The following is a 27,583-nucleotide window of genomic DNA, read 5'->3' as shown; positions in this document are numbered from 1 at the left end:
CGCCCACAATTTTAATGCTAGATACAAGAAATGTATTGGGCTCGTCAATACCTATCGATTGATCCAAAAAAAATGTTGCCACGCCCACTCTAACGCCCATAACGCTTAAGTCTGTCTACCGCCGTTAGGTGGCGCATTTCAATCTCGCTTTGCTTCTTGCATATCTCCACTGCCCTTTGGTCCCTTTAGCTGAGTAACGGGTATCTGATAGTCGAGGTACTCGACTATAGCGTTCTTCCTTGTTATTCCTATCCCGTTCTGTCCATTGTGACGTCATGGTCTCCATATCTTGCTGTCTCGCTCTCTGGCATATGGAAATAGCTTAGCCGTTAAGTGTGACCGCATTCTAACAAAATAACACATGTACTATTTAAAAGGCGATTAATTGAACAAAGAAATAAATAAATAAATCTAATCCAGGTGGAAAACTAACGAAAATAAGAATAAGAAAATAACGAATAATGTAGGGTAAAGTGACGAAGTATTCAAATCTCAGAGGTCGCGTAATTTGTTCGTGAGATAATTTTGACTAAAAAAGTGGAGTGGAATGAAATAACCTATTCAATTAATAAGGGTTATTAGCAGTGTCATATCAAAGATTTGTAGAAAACCAAGTCAGATAAATATACACACGTATTAACAATATCTTTGGTAACAGTTCTTGGCACCAACAGTGGCACCATCATATTTCCAACCGTACCTTGTAGGGTATAGTGACAAATATTTTGTAAGGCATAAAGATTTAATTTTTTTTTTGTGTTTGTTGACATTCTATCGTTATTTGTTTCTATTCTACAGCAGACAACTAAAAAACAAATATTTTTTGTTTAATTTTGTGAATTATAATTGAAAAACTTAATTTGTTTAATTTAAACCCAGAACTAAAGTAGACATTTTTGTAAGTGTACTATTATTGTACATTTTAACTTTTCTCGAAGAAAAAAATTTAATTTAATGTGTATTTATCAGTACAATTTTTAAAAGATAAAAATATAGTTGGTTTTGTTATTCTCAAATTGAAATTGCATTCCTATGTTTAAACAAATACATATACATAAATGTTTAAGCAAATAGATTCACGGCTTTACCTCAATTCTCCGCTATATTATTATTAATAAAATGAATATAATTATTAGCTAGCACCAGTGGAAAAATCCAAAAATATCGATTATAGGAAAGTCTGGCAGAAACTGTAAAATTTTGAAATTAAAAGAGAAGAGCTCAGTAAAATATTTGCATTGTGGAATATGTCCTTGGGGAAACCACAAAAAAAACGAACCAAAACCTCTACCTCTATGGTGGTGTGGAAATAAGGAATGTTTTAAATGTCGTTTAGGTAGCAAAGATAAAAGCAAGTCAAAAGTATAGGATTATATAACGATCTATTTACGACATTTTCGCAGGCGAAGCTGCGGGAGACCTTGCTAGTAATTAATATAATAAACATTAAAGCGACAATTTTGAGCGTTTGTACGGACAGGCGGACTTGGCTAAATTGACTCGGTTAGTGATTCTGATCAAGAACAAGTATACTTATCTATATGTACAATGTACATACATATCCAAGGGTCGGAAAAGCTTCCTTTTACCTGCTGCATTCTTTCCGATAAAAACAATATATCCGTTTACTCTAAGAGTAACGGGCATTAAAAGTCGTTTAAATTGTTCTGGTATGATAAGAAAAAATATACAAAATTCTACTTGTTTGTTTATCTGTTTATTTTGTCAACCATTCATTTTTTAATAACCATATCAGTGGAGTGTATTTTCAGCTCCTAACTTTCCTTTTGGGTAAAGAAGTCGACCATCTCCATTAGGATTCTTCGTCGGAAACTACCTCCATTTCCGATTCTGATAGAAGATTATGTCCCAGTTTCCTGATGCGCATCATATCATCTGTCATCAGTCTTTTTACTTTTTGGTTATTTGCGTTCCAAAACGTCCGTTCGCTTTCCATTCGGTTCTTCCGGAGAACTCGATCCTCCTCCTGTAGCTCCAGACTCTCCTAGAATCGTTGCTTCTCCAAACTAACTCGGTGCCCATTCTATAATTTGAAATCAAGCTTGTCTTTTAGTGATTGATTTGCCCATCAAGTCCTGCCAGTCGTTGGATCCTTTGGCAAAAGCATCCGCCTGGGTCAGGCACTTCAGATCCTGATCGAGTGGCTCACTAGGCTGTCAAATGGGCAAAGGCCCCGACCAGGGTATCGAGTGCATCCACAGGATACACCCGATCCCCTCATCAAGGCCTTGCCCACTTGCTACACCGAGTGCCCAAATGAAACTGGCCCAAATCCACCTGATGAATGGGGAAGTGGATAAACCCAAGACTTGCATTCAAATATTTGAGGAAAAGTCATGGGTTTATCCACTTAGCCGTTCCATAGGTGGATTTGGGCGAGTGCCATTTGGCAAAATATAGAAAGAAAAGACATAATAGGGCGCATTGGGGAGATTAAAACCATCCCCATAGAGATGTGCGGCGCGCTGATCCAGTTTCAGTCATCTGATCCCATCCTGGGAAAACATCAGCGGGTCCTCATCAGGACACTCTTGAAGTAGTCCGGGATCCTATGCCATCCCGACAATTAAAGGCCAATGACCCACGTCCAATTGATAAGCTAGGCTGAGGAATATACAAATATTTTATTTATTTATTTATATAAAGCTTACTTTAAGTGTAAAACTATGAGCTAACTTATGAAAAGAGCGCTAGCAACTGAGGCCATCGGCTCGTCTGGTTTTAAATGTTTATTATTTGTTTACTTACAGACAACTTACTTAAGTTGTAGGGACTAAAGTTGCATTACGAAGGGAGGCGAGGATTTTGCTAGTTATTAAGGTTTGTTGGGTTTGCAATGGTGTTGGGATAGTGAAGGGCAGCGGATAGTTATGTGTCTTATGACGGAAATGGGAGAACCTTGTGGGATGATATTATTTTTGATAATGATTTTTCCGTTTGTCATGAAATTGGAAACATACTTTATGCTTTATGCCATTCTTAGAGTTGTTGAATGATGATATATGCCTATGATATATACCTATGCTAGGATGCCTATTTTTTCGAAAGCCTTGGAAAAGTCCAGGGAGATTATCAAGAGGTGCGTCTTTAGGAAGAGGGATCTGGTTGCTTACACCCTCTAACTTACAAACTCCTGACTGAAATCATTATACCCCTTGCAAAGGTATAATTAAGTAATAGACAACTTACCCTTAAGGCAGGATCCTCGAGCAGAGGCGGCGAATGTCGTACAGAATGGATGCGATTGCGGGCAAATGAACCCGTAGCGAAGCTCCTTGCTCTTATCCTCGTCCTCTGCGGGTCCGTGCATTTGAAGTAGTACCACTCCGGACCATACAGTTCTGGAAATAGGTCCGGAAAACGCCTCTGCATTCGCTCCGCCAGCTTAACCAGCAACTTCTCGTCCTCGCCGGCATTCAGATGATTCCAGCTCCATTGGAGCAGCCTTTTCTTTTCAGCCTAGCATATCGGTGGTTTCGGCTGATCCAGAAAGCGTTTCTTTATCTCGAAAAGGACCTGCAGAATAACGGGTTCGGTGTCGAATGATGTACCAGATATGGGTCGAATGGCAACCTTGACGGACGAAACGGGTAAGAGCAATAAATTAGATCAGGTGCTTCAGCAGCCATGTGAAAGTTGGAACCGGTTGTCCTCTAAATATATTCATATTTAATAGGTGCAAGTGTAATTAAAAAACTCACCGCTTTTTTTATTGAAAGTGTTCAGTATAATTTACTTAAATTTAGGATAAAAATGTGCTTTGGGTTGAGAACCCTTTTCGTTCGCACCTATTGGACGACTGAGCATTTTTTCTGAATTTTCTTTGACAAGAAACACTAGTACAGAGACCGTTTTAAAGGCCTACTAGGACATCAAAATATCGTTTCATTTTGAACCCCTGCACTATGGGGAATTCGAAACTTTTTCTGGACAAAATTAATAACTCCCTAAATTTCAAGATATCAAAGTAAAACCTTAGTAATCGTTGTTATTTTTTTAAATACTATGTATATAAGTCCCGTGGATCAGACAAAAAAATCATATGCATAGGTGCCAGAGAATGATAAGTTTAACTTTGCCATTTTTGGAGATAAATTTAGTAGGTTTTTATTACAATATTAAAATTTTCGTACATTTCGGAGATATACATATTTTCAAAGATTCTTATTGAAGAATCATAGGTCAAAATGTAATATACATTTGAAGAACTTTTTGTTTAAGCAGTAACAGAACTTTCGATTTACAGCCACTAAAGTTCACTTACGTGGGCCGTTTTAAAGGCTTAATATCCATATCGTTTTATTTTTACACACCTTGAGAAAAGGGTAAATAAAAATTTCGAACAAATATAGTATAATATAGTACCTACATAGGTACAATGTACCTGGTACATAAGCAATTCATTCAACTTTTCAAAACGCCAAACCTTTCATCCTTTTCAATTTGACACCCCAATGTATTAATAAAATATTGTTTTATTCATGACTTGTAAAATGTAACCTTAGAATTTATTATTATTAATTATTTGTGGTACTTTAACTGGAATATGGGCTAATTTAGTGAATTTGGCGGGACCTGCTGGCAGCTGTGAACGGTCACACTTAAAGGTCGAGCATAATTTTTGGAGTACAACAGGTTCGTAGTTTTTTTGGAGAGGCGAGCAGGCGTCAAAATGGGCAAGGAAATCTATTTGGCCAACATAAAGCAGCACAACAAGGCCCAGGACCTGTGGATAGTCATCGACAACAAGGTGTACGATGTGACCCAGTTCCGGCTCGAGGCAAGTTTCGACGAAGATTCTGACTTTTAGGGGGCGATTACATGCCATGCAACTCCACAAAACCCATCCATTGCAGCATCCTGGTGGCGAGGACACCCTGGTGGATGTGGCTGGTCGCGATGCCACCAAGGACTTCAACGATGTGGGTCACAGCTCGGAGGCGAGGTCAGAAAGTCCATCAGTTCATCCAGTTGGCCGGGTCTTCTCAAAATTTCCCATTGCTTTTCAGAGAGATGCTCAAGAAGTACTACATTGGTGACCTGGCCGCTGCTGATATCCCCAAGAAAAGTCCAATTAGGTGAGAGTCCCTTCCTGCTTTAGGGCCACCAGAAGGTAGAACCGCATGTAAACACATCAATCCACCACCACAACCATCTGTAAATAAAGAATCCATGGCGATTGCCTTGCCCGGCTCTCCTCGCCTGGAATTGATCTCATTATCTCCATAGAGAACCCGACTTCTTGATAAGACATTTCATCATTCCCTTTAAAATAACTCAACTTTTCGTATGCATAACGCGTCTTTTCGCCCAAAGCCGGTTTCGCATGAGCTTGGCCTGGCTTTAATCAATAGTCCATTAAGCATAAAACAAATAAGCCAACTGTGATGTAACCCATTAATTGCCTTGAAGCCATCAAAGTGTTACGCTTGACGTGTCCTTAAAGTTCCCCTTTACTTTTCACATCCACTTTGCGTTTTGTAACATTCTTCCGGTGGCCAAAAGAAGTTGATATTCCATTATCTAAGGTTTCATTGCCATGGGAATTCTAGTAATGTTTATTTTTCCTATATGGTTAATAATTATTTTAATAATATTTGTTTTAACGTTGAAAGTAATGACTTTATCATTAAAAATAGACTGCATGTATGTATAAAGAAAAAAACTTGACACCTTAAAGCAAATATCTAGGTATAAAAAACCGGTTGACCAAGAAACCATGTTGAATATTTATTTAATTTTTTAAATATTGCTTGTATATTTGTATTTCATAACAAATCGCCTACTTTTTCCAAGTTTTAAGTCTTTCTCAAGCACGAAAATAAGGTTCTACAAAAGCTAGTTGGATTCGTAAGTCCTGACTAACCTGTAAATATCTTATAGATAATATGTATATATTTAAACAAAGCACGAAAAGCACCCGGAACTAAACTTGCTAATCTGGAAATCAAACCATGCACGCTGTATATTCGCACCGTTTTTATATAGTTTATATTTTGAATTGAATTTTTATTTTGATTCTTGGTTTTGTGCATCGCCTATTGTAGTGCCACGCCCACTGAAGCGAGCAATGAACCCGCCGCCGTCCCCAAGCAATGCTGCATCTTAAATTAACCCCTCTAAATCCGTAAACCCGCTAGTTAATCAAAGAGTCCTTAGTTCGGTAGATGGAAACTTGTTGGATTGTCTTTCTGCCTTGTTCTCAACGATTTTCACCCTTTTATGCATACGTTTTCTTTCCAAATAGCTGCCGCAATATTGCATTGGCCCTGGGCGCCGCCTTTATTGGGATCACCCTGGTCTATGTGATTCGACGCGGAGTGGCCAGGAATTAATCTGCGGCCAGGGGACCTGAAAACCAGCTTCATTCCGTGATTCCAGAGATATTTTTTCAACACAAAAATCATTTTCCAATCACTTGATACGAAATAAACTGTACAAATTGCTAAAATAAACGATTCTGGCATTTTATTTAGGGTGGATAAAGGATCATTAAAAAAATCCATTAAAACAAAAAAATATTTTATAAAACTAAAAGTTTAAACAATTAATACTTTGATCTCAAGTTTCAGTTCAGGTCTAAGAAATTTTTTTCGGAATAAAACGCGAATTCTTTAGCTTACGGTACATAACTCATAATAATAATAATTCCAATGGTTTGGTATTATTAAATCCCCAGAAGTAAGAACAACTCGCATTTCTGGTCAGAAAAAAATTCAAATTTATTTTCCGTCCTTCCGTCGTCACAAACCTGATTGCTCCACCCTCCATTCTAGATCCTCCTCCGGGTCCCGCCGAGCCGCTTTCGTCACTCGGATGATGACTCGATCGAGACCAACGGCAGGCGCCCCACAATCTCTGATTATACATATGTAGGTGTATATATATATTTATATATATAGATGCGTGTGCCGCGAATCAGTTATAGACTTGCTCTTAAACGTAAATATTGTTGAGAATCCATGCGAAATCGCACTCCAACTTTCTAAGATTAATGCAGCCGCTTCTCCGCCAGCTGCGCGTGTTCGCTTCCTTTCGGTTCTATTATTATTGTAGGCTGTTCTGTTCTGTTCTGTTCTCGATTTCGTAGTTTAGTTAGTGTGTTTAGAATAGTGTTCTTTTGTAGTTTGTGGTGGTTTAGTCCGTCGCCCTAGTTCTCGTCGTACAGGGGCGTGGCGTCGCCGAGGTTCATCGAGTGGGGTGAGGTGTTGGTGCGTGGAGTGCTGCGCACGGATGCCTTCGAGGACATGGAAGCGCCGGCTCCGTGGCCTTGGTTCATGCCCATGCCCATGCCACGATTGTGTCCACCGCCTGCTCCTCCTCCTCCGCTACTGTAGTCATTGCCAGGCGTGGATCCATAGCCACCTCCTCCTGGTCCTATGCCCACTCCCATGCCCATGCCCATGTTCATTCCCATTCCCATCTGCTGTTGCTGCTGCGGATGATGATGCTGCTGCTGGCCATGATGCGACTGTTGCTGCTGCTGCGGCGGTGGCCTGCGTCTGGCCCAGGCATCGTTGGCCAGCTGCCAGTCGAGGCTCTCTTTGGCACGTTGCTGGTGATGTGGCGGCATGTTGCCCATGTTGTAGGCATTGGAACCTCCGCCTCCGCCACCTCCTCCCATATCATAATACCTGGGTGTGCTGCCCGTGCCGGAACTGCTGCTGTAGTGATGCCGCTGACTGCTCGAGGATTGTGAACTAGGACTCGGCACATTGTGGCCGTAGCGTGGCGTCTGCGAGGCATGCGGCGTGTAGGGCGTCATGAAGGGTGTCTGGCCACTGGGCGTGTACGGAGTATTGATGATGGCACCAAACGACGGAGTAGTTGAGCTGCCGTAGTGCGAAGCAGCCGCTGCAGCCGCCGCCCCCGAACCGCTGGATGAGGAGTTGTAGCCAACAATGGAATGCGATACGGAGTAGGCGCTGGAGCTGCCCCCGCCGCCGCCACCTGAACTGCTGATGCCACTGCGTGGCGTTCCTCCTCCCACGCTGCCAGTGATGCTGTAGGGCGCCTGGGAGCCCAAAGATGTGACAGAGGATGAGGAGATCGTGGGAGGCGGACGCATCGAGTGCAGGGGCGTTGAGTTGGACGCCGACGAGCCGGTTGCCGGCGAGGCTGTGGGATCCAGCCAGTGCTCCTTGAACCAACGCAACAGACTGTTGACCGAGTCAAAGATCTGGCCACGAAAACGATAGCCCTCTGCCATCACTGTCACATACTCGTGGCGCACCTTTGTCTTGGGCAGATAGGACAGCAGGAACTTGCCCGGCATGCTGCGTGACGCCGTGAAGAAATAGTGAATCTTCTTTGGATCCTTGGTCTTTTCATCGCGCAGAACCTGCTCCATGAAATCCCGCTCATTCGCATTTTCCGCCGTCGTGTTGGGTTTGTAGTACTTGTACTGTATCAGTTCGCGGGCAGCCATAGCCATCGGTGTGATGTGGCGGGCGATGATTTCATCCAGATCCTCGAACTCCTCGGTGCCAATCCACAGACTCCTGCCCAGGCTGTACTCGTTTTCCTTTCCCTCCTCGCGCACATCGATGTGCTGGAAGATGTCGTCGGCCACCTTCCAGGTGGCTGTCAGGTGATCCTTGGACTTGCTGCTCGGTCGCAGGGCCACCTCGCCCTGGTCAGCATCCGCCAGCATGGCCACCACCTCCGCATACGACTTGTTAAAGAAGCTGGGGTGGGCGATCATACGACGGGCGTAAGTCTTGCGTTTCAGAGCCTTCGCCTTGGCGTCGACGACCTTTCGGTTGTCCTGTTCCTCGGTCACAAAGTCATAGAAGTTGTCACGCCTCGGCCGCCACTCGTTGTTTACATCTTTCAGATCGGCCGTCTTCGAGGAGCAGTCCACCGAGAAGCGATCAATATCGATTTTAATGATGCGCACATGGATCATCTGGGAGACGCGAACGCGCTCCTCCGGATTGCGGACCGGCTTGTCGGACAGATTCTTGATGTGTATGAAGCCCGGCAGGCCGTTCTCCAGACGCACCCGCACTCCAGATGCCTGACCGGGACAGGCATTTGCGTCGAAGTGATTCCACACCTCGGACAGCTCGGGAAAGTCGTCCTTGTGGCAGAAGGGGCACTGCCAGCTATCGCTTGACTCTATGCGCACCGGATTCGCGTTGTCCAGCTGCTCGCCCTGCGGCCGTCGGTAGGTGAATCCGGTGACCATGGCCGTGACGCACTTGCCCACGTAAAAGGAGTCGGGTGTCTCCTTGGTCAGCATGTCGAAGAGCTCCTCCGCACTGGGCTTGGTATACGGAGAGCGGTAGTCCTTGTACAGGCAGCTCAACTCGTTCCGAATGTCATACAGCGTGATGCTCTTGCTGCCGAAACCCTGGCGCTCTAGCTCTACGGCGAAGGCGTCCAGATCGAGATCCTTCAGGCGCTCTGGCGACTCCAGGATCTCCTCGAGAGCGCCGGCCGGATTGGTCTCCTCGTCGTCGTACTCCATGGCATCGATGGCCATTTTTCTGGCCCACTCGTACGTCTCCGGATGCACACGCGACCCGTCCAGCACCTCGACATACGCCTCCGTGCTGTCGCCCAACGATGAGGTATCGATCTTGATGAAACCGCTGCAATTGATGAAGACCTTAGGTCCCAAATGGCACACAGTGACCAGCTGGGTGCGGTTCTCAAGCCGCTGGTTGCTCTGTTTGAGCAGTTTAAGTAGAGCCTGCCCCTTGCGCGGACCCAAGCCGCAGGTGTACTGCAGTAAGTTGACTGTCCGAGAGTTCTGCACCATGAGGTTGATGTCCAGGCCCACCTCGCTGGTCCGGTTAATGAACTGCAGACTGAGCTGCTCCAGCAGCTGTTCGCGCGGCACACGCTCCTGCAGCGGATGATAGCGCAGGCAGAGAATCTCGTCGTCCGCATCGCACAGCTGCGAGTACTCCACCAGCGGATCCTGCATCTTGCGGGCCAGTGAAACCGCCTGCTTCAGCAGGGCAGGGTACTCCTTGAAGTCAGATTCACCCTTCTTTGAATTGGCGTAGATCTTCGCCAGCTCATTGTCGATTATTTCCACCTCGATGGGCGGAAACTGTTCGGATGATTCCAGCTCCTGTAGTATCTCCTTGATGTCTGTCTGGATGTTCTGGGCGTCACGCGATTCCGCCCCAATGACCACAATGTGTGGCTTCTTCATTTTTATGAAGTCGCTCAGCTTTCGTAGGTCGGCCAACTTTTGGGCCTTCTCTTCGGCGTTGTGCGAATTCTTGCGTTTCAGTATATTTGGCAGTCGTAGGTAGTCGGAGATATCACCCTCCACGGTGGTTACCGCACAGAAGGCGGCCACCGACTGGTCGGGATCATAGGCCAAGGCCAACACCCGAATGCCCCTCAGCGTACTCCACTCCTCGTAGCCGTAGTCGGTGGGCAGCTCTGGTTTGTAGGGCGCCACCTTAAGCCACTTGTACAACTTGCCAGTGCAGGAGCGCAACACAAACTGCTGCGCCTCCTCGTGCAGTGTGGAGCGCAGCTCCTTGATCAGATCCGGAATGACCCACTTTTGCAGCGCCAGCTTTACGCACTCCGCCCGGAGCGCATTCCATTCGAGGACGTGCTTGGAGAACTGATCCAGATGGTACAGGGCCTTCGACTCCTCCACATAGTCGCCCGGGGGTCCGTTGGCACTTGCGTTACCCTCAAACTCCTCGAGGAACGTAATCTCAAGCAGCTTCTCCTCTTCGGCCATCATCAGCTTTATGAATTGGTCGCCAAAGAGATCTCCCACCGGCTTCTTGGCCACGTACTTCATCGAGTACACCGGCGAATTCTCGTCGATTAGGACCATGCCATTCTTGGTCGGCCGTATATTGATCCGGGCTCTGTCGAAGTAAACCTCACGCATGGTCTTGCGCAGCAGTGGCTCCTGGGCCAGCTGGCGGGCCACTACGTACTTGGCCGCGTGTATCACCTCATCCGTGGTCATGAAACGCGGCGACAGATATTGCTTGGCCAGTTCTGTGGGACCAAGGCTTTCCTGAGTGACCTCGTTACGCTGGTAATTGTCGCGCAGGTTCTCGGCAAACTGCTCCGGAGTGAGACCAAAGTGCTTGGCAAAGCCGCAGATGCCCGCCTTGCGGAACACCGCATAGGGACTGCTGTTGGGCGCCTGCTTCAACTGGTCGTCGATTAGCTCCGGATCATCATCGTCCTCCGGCTCTGGGATCACTATCGCCGCACCTTCTGCCGCATCGTCGCCGTTCTCGGCGGCTGCTGCCTGGCGACGAGCCTTGGCCTCGCGCCGCTCCTGGATCACCTTGCGCCGCTGCTCTGCCTGCATGCGCGGTAGCTCGTGCGAGTAGTTGAGCAGAAAGTACATGTGGACGTCCTTTAGCTCTTCCATGGACTGCACGTCGGCCAGACGCTCGAAATCGCTGTCCAGCATCAGGCGCACGTCGTCTGGAATGGGCTTGTCTGGGTCGGCGCACAGAGTGTCCAGCTGGAATTGGCGCATCTTCTCGAAGAGCACCTTTAGCTTGCGCTTACGCTCGTTCAGCTGGCACCAGCGCTCATCGAAATAGTACACCTTCCACAGATCGTCTATGTTCAGCTCCGGCTTCACGTACTCCTTGCGATAGAAGGCGATGAAGGGCACCTCCAGTTGCTGGTTTCGGATGAACTCCAGCGTCTGCTTAATTTTGTTCACAGCCGTCGGCGGTTTGCGCAACTTCTCACGATTCTCGGCCTTTTCCTGCTCGGAAACGGTTTGCTTGCAGAACGCATACTTGTAGATCCAATCCGCCTCGAGGTCCAGCTCGTGGGATCCCTCTGGCACCGGAGTGACGGGCACCTGGCGCAGCTGCATGCGCTCTGGGATATCCGTCTTGCGGATCTCGTTGTCCATGTCGGTGAAGTGGCCACGCTTCAGCTCGCTGGGCTCGTAAATGTCAAAGATCGTCTTCTTGGCCACCTTCTTCTTCAGCGCCTTCTTCTTCTTGACGCGCGTATCATCGCCGGCGCCCAGCTCCTCATCGTATTCGTCTCCCTCCGAGTCATCCTCGTACTCATCCTCCTCGTACTTGGAGAAGTCGTCGTAATCGAAGTCCACGCCGAAGATGTCCTGGCCCTCTTGCAGAGATCTAAAGTTGGATTAATTAAATTTTTTAAGGTTATATGGATTTGTAAAGCCCTAATTAAAAAGTATTATTTTCTTTTTAATTATCTTCGTTTCTGAAAAAGTGAAATAAACTTACGCGTCTGTGAAGATGGGACGACGTTTCTTTTTCTTCTCGGCTATGGGACGCCCGTTGTCGTCCACAATGAAATCATCCGCATCCGACTCCGAGTCCTCCTCATCGAAGGCGTCCGCCTCCCTGGGACTGCGCTCGCTGCGATGTTCAACGCTCTGGAGGATCGAGACAATTAGTTAGACAATGGACATTGGTTGGTGGTCAGGGGTTACTGCATACCTCATCGTTCTCGTCGAACAGCTGCTCGGCGATCTGCTCCCGGGCAAGACCCTCGTCCACGTGCTGCTCCTCGCCATCGCTCTCGTTGTCGTGGATGCGACGCAGGCGCTTGAACCGTTTCTGCAGAGAAAATAGTGGTGAATCAAGGGAATCTATGGTGATGCTATCATTATTATTCTTAGAGCTCTTTCAGAATATAAGTTTCTATTATTAAACAATTCATTCAAAAAATTCTTATCATAACTAACTGATAGAGCTTCGTAATGTAACGATTCATGAGTTATCCGGTTGTTACCGAAGCAATTTTAAGAAACACCTGAATGTAGCATAACATTCTGTTAATGATAACAACCAATGGTACCATAGCTATAGTTATAGCTTCTAGATATTTAAAAACCATGTATGATTTTGTTTTTTGTTAAATATCAACTTTGGGGGACACCTACCCGTCTCTCTACTTTGACGCCCAAGTTCTCCTCAATCAGATCGTAGTCATCGTCCTCCAGCCGATCGTCCAGATCGTCGTCCTCGTGCTTTTTGCGCTTCTTGCCGCTGCCGCCGCCTTCGGTGTCGCCCCCGCTCCCGGTGTCCGTGTCATCACCGCTGCCGTCATCCTCCTCGATGGGATTGTCGTCGATCAGATCCTTGAGCTCCTCGCGCAGGCGCTCCTCGTCATCTTTGGGAGTGGGCATTGAAAAGGAAAGAGGGTTCAATTAATTGCTTAATATTTTTTCGACAATCGGGCCAATACAGTCAATGCAACTTAAGTTTGAAAGGTTCTAAATATATATGTATGAATATTTTAAATGACCTCGTTATCGGAACTTTCTACATATATGATATATTGATATATGGAACCAGACTTATGATAACCCCATTGATTATTCCAGTACCTCGAGATCGATCCCCCGACTTGGATCTCTGGAAAATCTTTGGAAAAGCCGCGTTCTTCCAATTCGCCGCACTTGTTCCATGTTCCACTTACTGGAACGAACGCAGAGTGTTGTTGCTCCATGGCCACGGTAGCACGGTAAAAACACAAAACCTAACCTCAAAGTGGTAAACAAAAGCAGTAGTGCCCAACCAGATTTCCTCAGTTATTGAAAACATTATCCCAAATCTGGGTTCCCCACGGTGGTAGAGGGGGAGGGGAAAAGCCCGCCAGCGATCACCACTACACACACTTTGTTTTCGTACGCGCGCTTGGCGGCTGGAAAAACTCACCTTCTTCTTCTTCGCTGCTGTCGGAGACGGCGGCTTTCAGCTTCTTGAGCTTCTTGCGCTCGTTAACGTCCAATTCTTCCTCCTCCTGCGGGAAAAACAAGGCAATGAAAAGCCATTGGATTGGCGAAAATGCGAAATATATAATATAGATTCGTATATGTACACACGCAACGCACAACGCACACCGCACACATATACATATACACACAATACGCGCGCCTACAAACGGAAAAACGCAACGCGAAAAATACTTGCACTTGCAGCACACATACCTCCGATTCCTCGGCCTCGGAGTCCAGAAATTCGGCCATCACAATAAATTAAACAATTAAACTATAGGGCCGGGCCTTAAAAACGAATCTAACTAAAAGTAATGCACAAAAAACGTCGCTTGCAGAGTCACAATAAAAAAAACCAAGAAGACGAAGAAGCAGAAAGGTCAAATAGAGCTGGATGTTTATTCGATACTATCGATGTTTCTATAAGTCTGGCAGCACGATTGCACGACTTAACCGTTACGTACGCCATTCTGTGTCAAATTAATTTTCTAAATAAATAGGCATTAATCTAAGGGCTGGTATGACAAATTAAACGCAATACAAAGTTACCAAATAAAATATATACATGCTTTTCTTTTTTCTAGTTACCGAACAATGTTTGGCAATCGAGTGCTTTCAATCGATAAGTCTAATGATAAATTCGAGTTTAGCAAAGACATATTTGGTTCGGGTCCAAACTCAGGTAAGCGGTTATGAAAGGGTACACCGTATTTGTTGGAAATCGGATGTAGTAGAAAGATGCGTTTCCGGACCCTACATAGTATATGGGGTTCCTGCGCAGACCAGTTTTATTATGCCTGAGTGCCACGCCCACAAATGTCCATAACGCTAAAATCTATATGGCGCCCACATTTTAAAGAATTTGTAAAAGCGTAAATGCACTCAAAAATTGTTCAAATCGAACCATTTTTAAAAATTTAAGAGCAATTAATGTTATGGCCGCCAGTTTCCACTAGTGCCTATGAAGCAAATTTTTCAAAACGGCAGCTTTTGCCGCCTTTCCTTAAAGGCAGGTCCACTGCGTTCCTCCAACACACAAAAATTAATAAGGTTAAATTATGAAAAAAAACTATTGTACAAAAAATATTTAATTTAATAATTAACATGCTTTAAAGTTCTGTCAATAAATAAATGCCACTTTGGCATTTTTAAATCAAAATTTCTCATCCAGCGCCACTTAAAACATCCTAAACACAAGTAGCAATTCATGTGTTTGTGTTTTCGACAATATTTTATTACAAACCGTTGGTACTTAAACAATTTACAAATGACACAGAATTCTTATAGATGTAGACTGTTGTAATTTTGTAACTGGGTTAAAATAAATTTTAATAGTGCCGTCAACACTCTATTCAATAAATTTCATTTTTGAAAATAAAGTTTTTGTCCAGGGCTTTTAGAACCAGGAACCGCAAATAAGAGCTGTAGAAAACATACAAAAATAACATTTTTAACTTTTATTTTGAAACATTTTAATGAAAATCAAAATAATTCTAAATTTGAGATTTTTTAAATAAAAAATATAATTGTTACGGTCCCTATTCTGTCATTTTATTGGTTGATCGACTTTAAAATAAATTTATATGCTATACTAAATGGAAAAACGGTCCCTATTCATAACAGGGCTCTATTGTTGGGTTTCTTTATTAATTATTCATGTAACTAGCATTTCTTTGCAGCTCAGCGTGACCTTTTGGAATATTATAGTATTCAATTATTTATACTGAATTACATATACTCAGTATATAAGTACTGAGAATACCAGCGAAAGTGCTAGGCAAAATTGCCTAAAACCCGATAACTGTATCGATATACATATAGTATTCAATTATTTATGGCACTGTTTTTTTAGTGATTTTAAAATACCACGATACGTACGTTTCTGGCACTTACGTTTGCTGATAGCGATAATATAATAGTGAAAAAATATCACGAAAGAAATATTTACTTATTATTTAAAAAATATCGATATATCGATATTTTGATATATTTTTCACATGGTATTTATCACCTCTTTGGTATTTCGATATTATATACGGCTGTCCACTTTGAGAATTCATCGATATCAGTGGTGCACTTTAAGAAGTTGGAGCATAGCAAAAATCATTTTAATTTTTTTCGTTCATCCTGGAAGTTTAAGTGGACGCCCACTCGATCCCCTTCTTCCCGAAATTCTGAAGTGTATTTTGGCCCCCAGGGAACGGTTTTTCCAGTCAACACCGAGCACCTTCCTTTCGAAGCAGCAAACATAGCAAATGAAACATATAGGCTAAAGCGATAAAGTAGAGCGTTAAGTTAGAGACAACAACAGCAATTCAATATTCGGCGGTTTGTTTTTTGCCAGTGTGTGTGTGTTGTGCGAGAGAGTGTGTGAACCGCGGACCGGCGCTCCAGTTGTTGTTCTTGTTGTTGTTGTGGCTGCTCCAAGAAGGCTCACACATTCGCGAATATCTAGCCAAGCATATATACATATATACCAAAAGAAAAGCACACATCTAAATACATATATGTGACAACAAACGCCAGGGAAAAACTGGAAAGGAAAGGAAAGGAAAGCCGAGCAAAAACAATTGAGAAATTAAGGCAGCAGCAGAAGCAGGAACATGGATCTAATCAATAAGTTCAGCGGTGCATTCTGGAGTACGCACATCTGGCTGCCGCCGAACACAACCTGGGCGGACATAGCGCCCGGTTCGCGACAGGATGTGGTGCACGCCAACTACAAGGACCTCATCTGGCCCATTCCATTCGCCGCTGTCGTCATGCTGGTCCGCTACACGCTGGAGCGGTAAGTTTCCCGATTCCGATTTCCCTTCCCGGCAACTCTATTCTCTAACCCCATTCATTTGGCTTTCCCTCTCTTTCTCCTTGTCGCCCTCTGTCGCACACACACCCCCTCCGCCTCCGCCCACGTTTGTTGCACCGTGTACAGTAAACTTTATTCATAATTCCTTCTTTCCATTTTTTTTTCCCGACAAACATAACCTCACGTGGAAACGCCCAACATTCTGCAAGCGTATATGTACATATGTGTGTGTTTATGTGTGAGGCGGTGCTCACGCGTGCACAGTTGTTGTTTTTGTTTTCGTTGCGGCTGCAACTCTAAGTTTTCCCTTCCAAGAGACGCCGGCTGCAGTTTCCCAGTTCCCGGTTCCAGTCAGTCGGCCGGCTTTGAATTTCCCACAAAAACCATTCATCCCTCTCCACTTGCAAGTTCCTACTAATTGTTTAGTCAAAGGGAAAACATATATGTACATTTGTTTATAGTCGGCCACACTAGCTCCATGCGGTGTTTTTTATGGATATACATATGTATGGATGTATGCACCAGTGAGGAAATGGGAACGAACTAGGTACAGTGGGGCAAATGTTTAGTTTTTGGCAATTTATTAACTACAGTTGGGGTCAAAATGAGATCATATTTTTGGGCTGAAGGACTTTAGCTTCCAGCACCCCTTCTTTTTCATACATTAATTTTAGTATTATATACTAGCTTTAATTTGTTAAAATAAAAATAAATAAAAAATAAAATCATATTTATAGGGGGCACTGTCAGTTATGAACATATTCTTTTATATCCATAATATACCAAATCTCTTGGTCAATTAGTATATTTTTAAGCATGTTATATGTTTTCATATTATATCCATAATATATAAAATCTCTTGGTCACTTAGTATATTTTTAAGCATGTAATATGTTTTCATATTACATATATCCCTAATATACCAAATCTCTTGGTCAATCGTATATTTTTTAACATGTAATATGTTTTCATATTTTCAATAGGTATTGTCTTAAATATTGTCTATAGTTCTTTAACTGGTTAAATTTCCTTTGTGGTAATAGCCCTTTAAAAGTTATTTTCGACCCATTTATGTTTACCTCTAGAAAGATAGATATGTTTTCATATTTTCAATAGGTATTGTCTAAAGTATTGTCTATAGTTTTTTAGCTGGTTAAATTTCCCCTGCGGTAATAACCCTTTAAAAGTTATTTTCGACCCATTTATGTACATATACCTCTGGATAGATTACCCCAAACTTGGCTACTTTTCTATGGTGTCGTACGACATCAGTAGAAATCCAACACTGATATTTATTGACTTGCCAGTCTTAAGCGATAAGAAGACCATGTTTATTCAAACTTTTGATCGATTCCAGTAAACTGCTACTCCACTTGTGCCTGATCAAATTTTGATATCTAAAACCCTATTCGGAAAGAACACTTCCACCTAATGCACTTTCAATAGAAATATCATTGTAGCGAATTTAGAGGGAATTCTCTTAGTGATATTGTTTCCAATATTTATTTTGTCTTTCTTGGGATTATTCCTGGTTGATTGATTGTATCATAACAATTAACAAACTTGTAGTTTATTCTTTTACATTGAGATTTTTGCAGATTAATTTATCTAATCTAATAATTAGGCAATTGACCAGTTTAACAAGAAGTCTGGTTCTTTTAAGATAAGATAATCATTTTCCAAAGTAAAAACTATATTAGTTAAAGGAAGTAGTTGTTGGGGTTAATTTTAAAACCAATTTTTGTAAATTTTTTGACAGAGAATCAGCATCTTTAAGTTTTTAAACATGCGAATGAAGTCCGACTTAGAAATCTGAGTAAATAGTAAAGAGCGGTTAACTTTAACGAAAAGTTAAATTCGCCTAACTTTTGACCCACTGTGGGCCAAAAGCATTTTGGCCGTTTTTCAGGCCAATTAACCTGCGCGTCGTTTGGCTTTAAATATATGTATGTATGCACGAGCTTGAATTTGTGGATGTTTGCTGTTCGTGTGTGCGGATTGCGTGCACTAGCATTTGCATGTAAAAAAGTTGTAATTCTCATATTTTGCAATGTTTTCAGTGCCCTTAATTTGGCATAAATTGCAAATACAGCCCAGCGGACTAGAGTGCAAACTATGAACATCCGCCCAGCGGGCAAAAGGTTCCCAAAATAATTGTGCATTTATCAAGCAAGCTTATAAAACCTCAACTAATTTTACTACTTAAAAGAAAATAATACTCAAGTAGAAAACATTTAAAAGAATAGTTAAATAAGTTAAATCTTTAGAATTTCCACTGTGGTCATTTGTTTTCATTCCATTATCTGCTTTTTTTCGGTGGATTTTTTGCATTCGAGTTCGCAAAGAGACAGAAACCGAATCTGTTTCATGGCAGACCACTTTATTTTTTTGAATTTCTTCTCTCCTGCCTTCTTAAACGAGAATTGGTCTTCAAGGTCGATTTGGAATTTTCGGACGCGTCTCTCTATTAACATTTACTTAATGGCAAAAGTCGTAGCCGATTCTTTGCTATTCAATGCGATTGAATTCTCCGCACAGAGCCCATCCCAAAGTGCCATCCATAGTGGCCAGAATGGAACCACCTTGGGCACCACTAGCACCACCGATACCACCGCCACTCCACGGCACTGCCCCGATAAGATTTGGCCAAGATTTACGTATAATGACTGATAACAAGGCTCGGTGCCTCGATTGTTTTTCGACGAACTCTCGAATGACTGTTCCCATCGAGGGTGTGTGGGTGCAGCAGGGGTGTGGGAAAACCTTCGGGAGGGGTGTGTCATTACCATCAATTTCGGTTAAAAGAGTGCAAAAGGTCTTGGAGTTTGCCATTTCAACTATGTCATTAGTTTATGTCTGTTAAACTGATGAAGAACAAACAATCCTAAAACGTGAATTCTTTAGTATTCTGGTAAACCATGGTATGATATGGTATTTCTAAAAATGGCCCATTCATTGTCTTGAGATTAACCATAACTCACCTATGTGTTTGCCCATAATAAGATAAGTAACAATCTTATATTTATTCTGCGTTCAGCGTGTGCTTTTTTATATACTATCTAAAAACAGTATTTGCGGCGACTTAGTTCATGATTCGTCAACCGATTTTCTTTTGCGGGCCTGGCCAAAATCAGTTGGCCAGCCAGTGAGTCATTGACACGAGAAGTTTTTCCAAATATGTGCTCACTTTATGGCCCGATTGGCGCTTCCCTTATGGCCACTATACCATTACTATGCCAGATACAAACACGCTTTGGAATGTTCTGTCAATTGGATTGGGGTTTATGTTTATGTTTATGCTGGGTAGAAACAAGAACAAGAGGGGAGAGTTACTATAACAATTCAAACAGTTGGGGCCAAATTAAAAGAACTCGTGCATTAAATCAATAAATATGAAATTCTTTTAGTGTTATTGATGTCATCAATTGAAGTCATCGTTTCCTATGCGTACTAATTTTCTAAGAACGAGTTCAGTAAAATAGAACCATATATATATACCATAATAATTGATATTTGTCCTTGCATGCTTTAAATATATGATGTATAATACATGTATCTTGTAAAGTTTCCCCAGAAATGTGAAGTTTTAAGAACAACTCAATAGACTTAAACCATCCCTGGACCTCCAAACTTTCCTAGATTAAAGACATAGGCAAAGATATAGTTCAAGTGGGATTTATGAGTGCTATTTCGTTGGGCGCAGCTGTGTGGGGCATGTGCTATTTGTCCGCATTTATGCTGAGGCTTTTGTGATACGTAATCGCCAAGAGGCGGCCCTCGAGCTTCAGCGCTCTAGTGCGATAAAATTTCAGGTTAATTATTTTAATGGCTCACATGCACACAGCAATCGGATAGTGGGGGTATATACATACATGCGAATACACGACTATACATACAGAATCGCCGGCAAATGGGCAATGGCGAGTTGCTTCTCCATTTCTCCATATTTTTTAACCATCCCAGTTCTTTCCAACGCTTTATCACCGCAAGAAACTCCAGATTGGCAATAGAATTTCTTAGAACAGCAATCCCAAAAACCCAAAAACCGATCCGTAAACCCGTTTCCTACAGTTTTTCCCGCTTCTTTGCGTACGCGGTCGGTCATTCAAATTGCTTATCGTGCCGATTGCCCAATGGTAATGGTAAAAAAAAAGCAAAATGCCATAAAAACCAGCAAAGAATAAAAAACGCACGTGCTTTACGCACCAGGTGAGAATGGGAATGAGAACGCGGAGTACTACCTGGTCAGGTGGTACTCCATTTCAGGGGAGAGCGGATCTGATGCCAGTGCAATTCGTGAAATGTCCAATTAGCACCTCTCATTCTTCACTTTGAAAACGTTTTGAATAGCATTTCGGTCATTTTTCGCGGCTTTGACTTGGATAAAAGATAATACAAGACTTTTGAAAATATAAAAAGCTATAAAACTGAAAGAAGCGTTGCCTAAAAATACGTTGCTTTAATAGAACTTTTAAATAATTTTCTATCTTGGGATTTCTTGGAATTTGTTGTTATGAATAATGAATACTATCCTCGATTACAAATATTTCTTGGACTTGACTTGGATAAAAGATAATACAAGACTTTTGAAAATATAAAAAGCTATAAAACTGAAAGAAGCGTTGCCTAAAAATACGTTGCTTTAATAGTACTTTTAAAAAATTTTCTATCTTGGGATTTCTTGGAATTTGTTGTTATGAATAATGAATACTATCCTCGATTACAAATATTTCTTGGACTTGACTTGGATAAAAGATAATACAAGACTTTTAAAAATATTAAAAGGCTAAAATACTGAAAGAAGCGTTACCCAAAAATACGTAGCTTTAATAGTACTTTTAAAAAATTTTCTAACTTGGGATTTCTTGGAATTTGTTATGAATAATGAATACTATCCTCGATTACAAATATTTCTTAGACTTGACTTGGATAAAAGATAATACAAGACTTTTCAAAATATAAAAAGTTATAAAACTGAAAGAAGCGTTACCCAAAAATGCGTTGCTTTAATAGAACTTTTAAATAATTTTCTATCTTAGGATTTCTTGGAATTTGTTTCACAAAAACATGTTATATGAATAATGAATACTATCCTCGATTACAAATATTTCCGTCAGAAGATTAAGAATGTTTTTTCCGCTTCCTTTTAGACTTGTGAATAATTTAAAAACACTATTTTCTAAGCCCAACCCAAGCGATAAGTGTAATTTCTGCGTAAAAATTCATTTTTGAGTTAGCAATTCGCAGATTGGAGGAGGGATCATAAAGCAAATGGAAATAGAGCATGTTATAAAGATAGGACTCGGTGCGAGGCATAAGGCTGGCCGACTAATTAGTCGCTGACTAATGGCGCTATGCTAAATTCCATTTGGCAATAATCGGTGGTCATGAGTCAGCCGACGACGGACCCCAAAAGTCGGACCACATATGCATATAGGATATAGCACTTACTTGCGCTTAATCGCTCGCAATCGCCGGCTTGCCTTGCGTGCCGTATTATCGCTGACAAGCAAAAATAATTCGCCAAACAACAGGCGACACATGTACTATATAGTATGTTCATTTTGTATATTCTCTATATGATTTTACCGCCCGTGGACCCCAAAAATTGTAGTTGTTGCCCTGATAAGACCCGAATAATTGCCAGTGCATTGCACTTTGGGCGCGATTTTTGCACATTGCCTAAGTGAAATTTAATAATAAATGCGCTCGAATAATGGGGGGTAGCGCTTATCGCAAACTGTCATCGAGTTGCAGCTCAATCAAAACACATTCATTATTCGCACGAAACCAAACCAATTTGATAATCGACATCTAGAGTTTTACGGTAAGAGCAGCCCTTAAATTGCCTTATAACGATTGGTTTCTAATGTCCAATGAATTGACTAGAAATTATGGGTTGAATATGGGTAAAATGCAGTCGAACTGCCTTAATAATAACTAGAGTTTAGTAGATTTTTCTTTGGATTTTATTACCATTACATTGCTTAAACGATTGCGGTCTTAAGGTCACAAATTATCCATTTAAAGAGCATAATAGGGTAAATATTAAAATGTAATTTAAATACTAGGGCACTTTTCGGTTAGTTTCCTAAAGTAAATGATTGAATAACTGATAGTTTTGTTAGTCGCACCATGTTAAATTTATTCGCATAACCACAACTTTAGTCCCTGAACTGCGGCAACAGCCAGCGTTGCGGGTTCTTCTCCTCATCCTCCTCGTTGAGGACTAGGAACAGCTCGTGGTCCGTCTGCAGATGGCTGGCCAGAAACTCGAGGAACTTCTCCTCGGAGCCCAGACATTTGGGCTCCCGCAATTTGGAGTCCAGGTTGTAGTAGCTGCCGTTGATGCGCCGCAATGCCAGCCAGTGGCGCATCTGGAAGGGCAATGGGATGTAGTAGCCGAGGCTCATCTGCGCCGGCACATTCAGGATGAACCCAAAGATGGCACTCAGATTGAGGCAGTGTGGATCCCGGCGACGGTCGAACCACACCGCCTCGCAGTTCCTCTGCTGCAGGGCGTACATGATCACGTTCACATCGTAGTTGCCCCACCCGATCCACGACCGGTGGGGATTCAGCCAGTTGCGCGGCGTCAGTGTGGTGCAGTAGTCGTCCAGTTCCGTCTTGCAGAACATGTCCGGGGTCTGGAATAGGTTGTTCAGGGCGTGCAGGCCGCACAAATGCCGGGTCTGTCGTTCGTGGTAGATTCCCTGCATCCTCGAGGTGTTCCCATTGCCGTTGCTGCTCTTGTTCTCGCAATCCCCCAGAGAACTGCCGGGTGTCCGAGCACTGGGAGATTCCATTTCGGAGCAGTGTAGGGTGTCAGATTCCAACAAATGAATAGCTCCAAAAGGGGGGAGGGCTCGAAAATGTCACTAGATTGAAGTTGCCTTTTGTTTACAAAAAAATCGCACGATTTTGTTATAGGGATGGTATGACATTTAGCGATGGCACAAGATTTATCGATATGCATGCAAAGTTGAAGCTGCTAAGGGTGCGCATATCGATATTTTAGCAACGTTACTTATCTTAAAAACAGAATTTTAGATTTAAAATTGGAAATATTATCAGTTGCTATGTTATTTATTTACTTTGCTTTGAGTTGGCCCATTTTAAAGATGAGAATATTACACTAGAAATGTTTTAAATTCGTTTGGCCCTTTTCAGCTAACTTCCCCAAAAAATGATATGAATTTTCCATGAGAAATGTTATAATTACACAGTGCGTCACTATTAATGACGCATTCTATATGTATTGAAGAGTCCAAATTAGTTTTAGACGCCCTCTTTCAATGTACCCAACACGCACTTCTTATGTTGAGAGGTCTCCAATTACCGGGTTTATTTTGTCTAACCCTTGGCATTGGAAAACCACAACTTGTCACCAAACTAGGGGAAGCTATGATAAATATATGTATATAAATCAATATCTGACAGCAAATGCGGGTCAATCAAATCCTTCCAAGTGCGGTAATTGAATTACGTACGTACTTCTTGAACTTGAACTGAACCCCCAGATTCGGCATTAATTCGAATTAATTGTTATAATTTCTATATGGCCATAGAAAATCAGATGTTTCCGCGTTTCTTCTTTGGCCGTGCGTCGTGTGCTTTGCCTACGAATGAGGGCTACTTTAAAAACTACTTGGGATTCCCAATGTAGTGCCATGGGATCTGAAAATCTTGGTATGAGGGGAGGCGTGGTAGGCGGCCATTTTCGATTTCATTGGCAAATTAACTTCCGAATCGAGATATAATACTATATGTAAGTTTGGCGTGGTGGTGGTTTCCATGTCCAGTTTTGGGCGGGCTTATTATCTATGCATGTGGGCGTACGGGCGGCCCAAAATAACCCATCCCAAATCCCAGTTGCCATGCTCCACACGTGCCAGACGATGGGGCGACGACAGGTGTGTGCAAAATAAATATAAATAAAATAATATCATAAACAAAAAATCCCGAAACGTTTCCGCCATGGGTGTACGTACATGCATAATTAGGGATGTTGTCAAGCCCAATGGAACTTTTATTGGATATGTTGTCAGGTTTCGGGGATGGGATAGCTGGATTGCCAAGATTAGAACAGTTCCTGTATTCCACATCAATAACATTTTTAGAATTAGTTATAAAGATTTTCCAACTACCTCTTAAAAACCTTATGTAGCATTAATTGAGGACATGTACCCAAATGTTATCTATCCGAACTTTATCTACCTTCTATAAACTCTAAAACCTGCGTCTTCTACAAACTACTTTATCTACTCATAGAACATTTAAAAATAGCTCTTTCTAATCAAATTCTTTATACTTTTTGCAGTTTTTGGATATCCCCAGTGGGCAAATCACTGGGCATCCGTAGTTCTAGACCTAAGAAAGCAGCAAATGTTCCTATTTTGGAGACGGCCTATGCCAAATCGACGCGATTGGACAACAAATGGGTGAGTGGAATCAAATACACCTTTGTGAGAAGGGGAAGACTGATCCTTGAACCTGTTATTTCCTTACAGCTGGCTCCGCTGTCCAAGCAGACTGACATGAGCGAGCGCCAAATCGAACGCTGGTGGCGCTTGCGGAGGGCCCAGGACAAACCGTCGACGTTGGTGAAGTTCTGCGAGAACACCTGGCGCTGTATCTACTACCTGTACAGCTTCATCTTTGGCGTGATTGTGCTGTGGGACAAGCCCTGGTTCTGGGATGTGAAGAGCTGCTGGTACGGCTACCCGCATCAGGTGAGAGGATACTGATATGATAGAGGGAGATGCAGAGGTCCTAAAACGATTACACTTCTTGCAGTCGATCAGCAATGATATCTGGTGGTACTACATGATTTCGATGTCCTTCTACTGGTCACTCACTGGCACCCAGTTCTTCGACGTGAAACGCAAGGACTTCTGGCAGATGTTCATCCATCACATGGTCACCCTGCTGCTGATGTCGCTCAGCTGGGTGTGCAATCTGCACCGCGTTGGCTCCCTGGTACTCGTTGTCCACGACTGTGCCGACATCTTCCTGGAGGCCGCCAAGCTCACCAAGTATGCCAACTATCAGAAGCTCTGCGATGCCATCTTTGCCATCTTCACAGTGGTCTGGATCGTGACGCGCCTGGGCTTCTATCCTCGCATCATCTACAGGTGAGTAGTGCGTTCGGGGTAACCCGGCACCACACGCCCTCCTGGTTGAATTGCTCCCAATCCAACTGACATCCCAACTATCCCCTTAACCCGGCAGCTCATCTGTGGAAGCACCGCGCATTCTGCCCATGTTCCCAGCCTACTACATCTTCAACTCATTGCTTCTGATGCTGCTCGTCCTGCACGTCATCTGGACATACATGATTCTCAAGATCGTTGTCGACTCTCTGCAGAAGGGTCTGGTAAGTGTGGAGGCATCCAGCTATCATGCCCAAATTCCATTAACTGTGTGATTGAATCCCTTTAAAGATGGCCTATTAACTTAAACCATTAAGGAATTCAAAGAATTTGCTGTTTGAAATGATATATTGATAAAGTTATGGTACCATTTTAATAATATACCAAATACACTACACACAGGCTAAATAAATAGACGATTTAGACGAAAATATGTTGAAGATCTAGGTATTATTTGTATACCCTTGCAGAGAGTAATATAATATTGTATTGTAAAGTATATATATTCTTGATCAGCATCACTAGATGAGTCGATAAAGCCATGTCCGTTTGTTTTAATACCGTTTGCCAGTTTAAAAGCTAACGATTTTAAGCATTCGCAATGTTTCAATGGAATGTTGCGCAGTGTAAAAGCTATTGATATGAAACTTTGCAAACTGTTTTTTATGCATACCATAAGCAGGACAAAAGCGCGTTCATACTCTGATCAGGATAAATCCCATAGGAGCCATAGGGATAAATAGATACAAATGTGATGTTTTTCCAGTTATTTTCCTATATTTCGTTGTTTAAATTGTAATATTTTATTTTAACCTGATTTTAGTCACACTTTAAATCAAAAAAACTGCAAGGTTTTTGAAACTATGGCTTGCCAAAGTTAGCTAAGTGTTTAGTGTTTATGTTTAATCATACTAATTCGAGTTCTTCTGATCCCTTTGCAGATGTCCGGTGACATACGTTCCAGTGATAGTGAGGATCTCACAGACAGTTCGGAGAACGCACGTCTGGCCAATGGCTCGGCGCGCTCCAAGAACAAGTCGAACAGCGGTGCGCCCGCCGCCGGAGGAGCAGGCGGTGCCACCCAGCGCAAGTCCAACAACCACACGACCGAGGCGGCAGGAGGAGCTGCGACAACGGCGGCCCAGTAGGCTGCGATGCGGGTGACTGGGGGCGAATAGAGCGCCGAGGAGCAGCCGGTGGCCACCAGTGGCTGAAAGCAGTACCAGTATGAGTACCAGTACCAGTACCAGCTGTAGTGGGCACATTTCCCGAGGGGCAGGAGCAACAACAACAGCAAACAAACAAAATCAACACACACCCCACACACCAACACACACACATACAAAAACCAAACCAGTTCAGAACGTTTTTATGTTAATTATTATTTTTTATATATAAATCACTTTTTTTTTTAAGATAAACGAAAAAAAAGCAAAACGAAAACCAAAAGAAATTTCAATAAATGCGAGAAAATTTATGCGTAACGATCCACTTGTACATCGTTATTAATTAATATTGATATATATATATACATATATGCCTCACAGTTTTTTGTTGTTGTTTGTCTTGCTTAACCAAAAAAAAGAGAAAATAATGAAGATAACGTTAAAAATAACCATTTAAACGTAAAGCTAAAGTTAAGTTATTTTACCAAACGTAATGGAAGACAGCAGAGTGGGACTAAACCAAATTCGCTTAGACAAGAATTCAATGAACGAAGAATAAAGAATAGTAGTCAAAACTATTGTAAATATTGTACTTGTATGTTTCCCATATTAATAAATTTATGCAAAAAAAAAAAAGGAGACCCCATCAAAGTGTTTCGGAAAGAAGCGGGATGTCACTAAATAATAGTTAAAGGGTTTCCGGTATGAGTCCAAATAA

At 42.6% G+C, this 27,583-nt stretch overlaps 4 protein-coding genes and 1 long non-coding RNA gene across 6 annotated transcripts; 2 read left to right on the top strand and 3 right to left on the bottom strand.

Annotated features, from left to right (window-relative positions):
• Nucleotides 1–1,729: 1,729 nt before the first annotated feature.
• On the bottom strand, nt 1,730–3,834 carry LOC119557168. The gene is made up of 3 exons (XR_005220049.1): nt 3,723–3,834; nt 3,211–3,594; nt 1,730–2,625 (listed from the first exon to the last, which is right to left on the bottom strand). It is a non-coding gene; the product is annotated as an uncharacterized LOC119557168 (long non-coding RNA).
• Nucleotides 3,835–4,609: 775 nt separating this feature from the next.
• Nucleotides 4,610–6,476, top strand: LOC119556427 (cytochrome b5). Of its 2 annotated transcripts, none has more exons than XM_037868647.1 (4): nt 4,610–4,801; nt 4,878–4,966; nt 5,031–5,099; nt 6,069–6,476. In XM_037868647.1, the coding sequence occupies exons 1-4, from the start codon at nt 4,694–4,696 to the stop codon at nt 6,133–6,135; spliced, it is 333 nt and encodes a 110-aa protein (XP_037724575.1). In that variant the 5' UTR covers nt 4,610–4,693; the 3' UTR covers nt 6,136–6,476. The 2 variants fall into 2 exon arrangements, with proteins under 2 accessions (XP_037724575.1, XP_037724574.1); XM_037868646.1 differs by having other exon boundaries at nt 4,612–4,801; nt 6,269–6,476.
• A 242-nt stretch (nt 6,477–6,718) lies between these two features.
• LOC119556115 (transcription elongation factor SPT6) lies at nt 6,719–14,117 on the bottom strand. Its single transcript, XM_037867986.1, has 6 exons — nt 13,955–14,117; nt 13,683–13,767; nt 12,905–13,134; nt 12,459–12,578; nt 12,243–12,394; nt 6,719–12,128 (listed from the first exon to the last, which is right to left on the bottom strand). The coding sequence occupies exons 1-6, from the start codon at nt 13,991–13,993 to the stop codon at nt 7,172–7,174; spliced, it is 5,583 nt and encodes a 1,860-aa protein (XP_037723914.1). The 5' UTR covers nt 13,994–14,117; the 3' UTR covers nt 6,719–7,171.
• A 1,672-nt stretch (nt 14,118–15,789) lies between these two features.
• On the top strand, nt 15,790–27,428 carry LOC119557076 (ceramide synthase 6). The gene is made up of 6 exons (XM_037869629.1): nt 15,790–16,529; nt 24,868–24,988; nt 25,058–25,279; nt 25,344–25,681; nt 25,779–25,923; nt 26,641–27,428. Exons 1-6 carry the CDS (start codon nt 16,345–16,347, stop codon nt 26,845–26,847), a joined length of 1,218 nt encoding a protein of 405 aa, XP_037725557.1. The 5' UTR covers nt 15,790–16,344; the 3' UTR covers nt 26,848–27,428.
• LOC119557077 (josephin-like protein) lies at nt 22,499–23,491 on the bottom strand. Its single transcript, XM_037869630.1, has one exon. The coding sequence runs from the start codon at nt 23,351–23,353 to the stop codon at nt 22,712–22,714; it is 642 nt and encodes a 213-aa protein (XP_037725558.1). The 5' UTR covers nt 23,354–23,491; the 3' UTR covers nt 22,499–22,711.
• Nucleotides 27,429–27,583: the final 155 nt, after the last annotated feature.

Source organism: Drosophila subpulchrella, chromosome X (assembly GCF_014743375.2).
Source record: "Drosophila subpulchrella strain 33 F10 #4 breed RU33 chromosome X, RU_Dsub_v1.1 Primary Assembly, whole genome shotgun sequence".
NCBI lineage: Eukaryota > Metazoa > Arthropoda > Insecta > Diptera > Drosophilidae > Drosophila > Drosophila subpulchrella.
The sequence above is the reverse complement of the archived record's forward strand: the minus strand, read 5'-3'. Positions and strand labels throughout refer to the sequence as shown.

Bases quoted from the DNA above. Each gene is read 5' to 3' on its own strand.
- LOC119556115 (XM_037867986.1), bottom strand. From the start codon at position 13,993: ATGGCCGAATTTCTGGACTCCGAGGCCGAGGAATCGGAG. The intron at 13,768-13,954 runs GTATGTGTGCTG...TTTTTCCCGCAG, and splicing joins CCGAGGCCGAGGAATCGGAG to GAGGAGGAAGAATTGGACGT. The intron at 13,135-13,682 runs GTGAGTTTTTCC...CCACTCCCAAAG, and splicing joins CAGCAGCGAAGAAGAAGAAG to ATGACGAGGAGCGCCTGCGC.
- LOC119557076 (XM_037869629.1), top strand. From the start codon at position 16,345: ATGGATCTAATCAATAAGTTCAGCGGTGCATTCTGGAGTACGCACATC. The intron at 25,682-25,778 runs GTGAGTAGTGCG...TTAACCCGGCAG, and splicing joins TATCCTCGCATCATCTACAG to CTCATCTGTGGAAGCACCGC. The intron at 25,924-26,640 runs GTAAGTGTGGAG...ATCCCTTTGCAG, and splicing joins ACTCTCTGCAGAAGGGTCTG to ATGTCCGGTGACATACGTTC.
- LOC119556427 (XM_037868646.1), top strand. From the start codon at position 4,694: ATGGGCAAGGAAATCTATTTGGCCAACATAAAGCAGCACAACAAGGCC. The intron at 4,802-4,877 runs GCAAGTTTCGAC...CATCCATTGCAG, and splicing joins TGACCCAGTTCCGGCTCGAG to CATCCTGGTGGCGAGGACAC. The intron at 4,967-5,030 runs GTCAGAAAGTCC...ATTGCTTTTCAG, and splicing joins GGTCACAGCTCGGAGGCGAG to AGAGATGCTCAAGAAGTACT.
- LOC119557077 (XM_037869630.1), bottom strand. From the start codon at position 23,353: ATGGAATCTCCCAGTGCTCGGACACCCGGCAGTTCTCTGGGGGATTGC.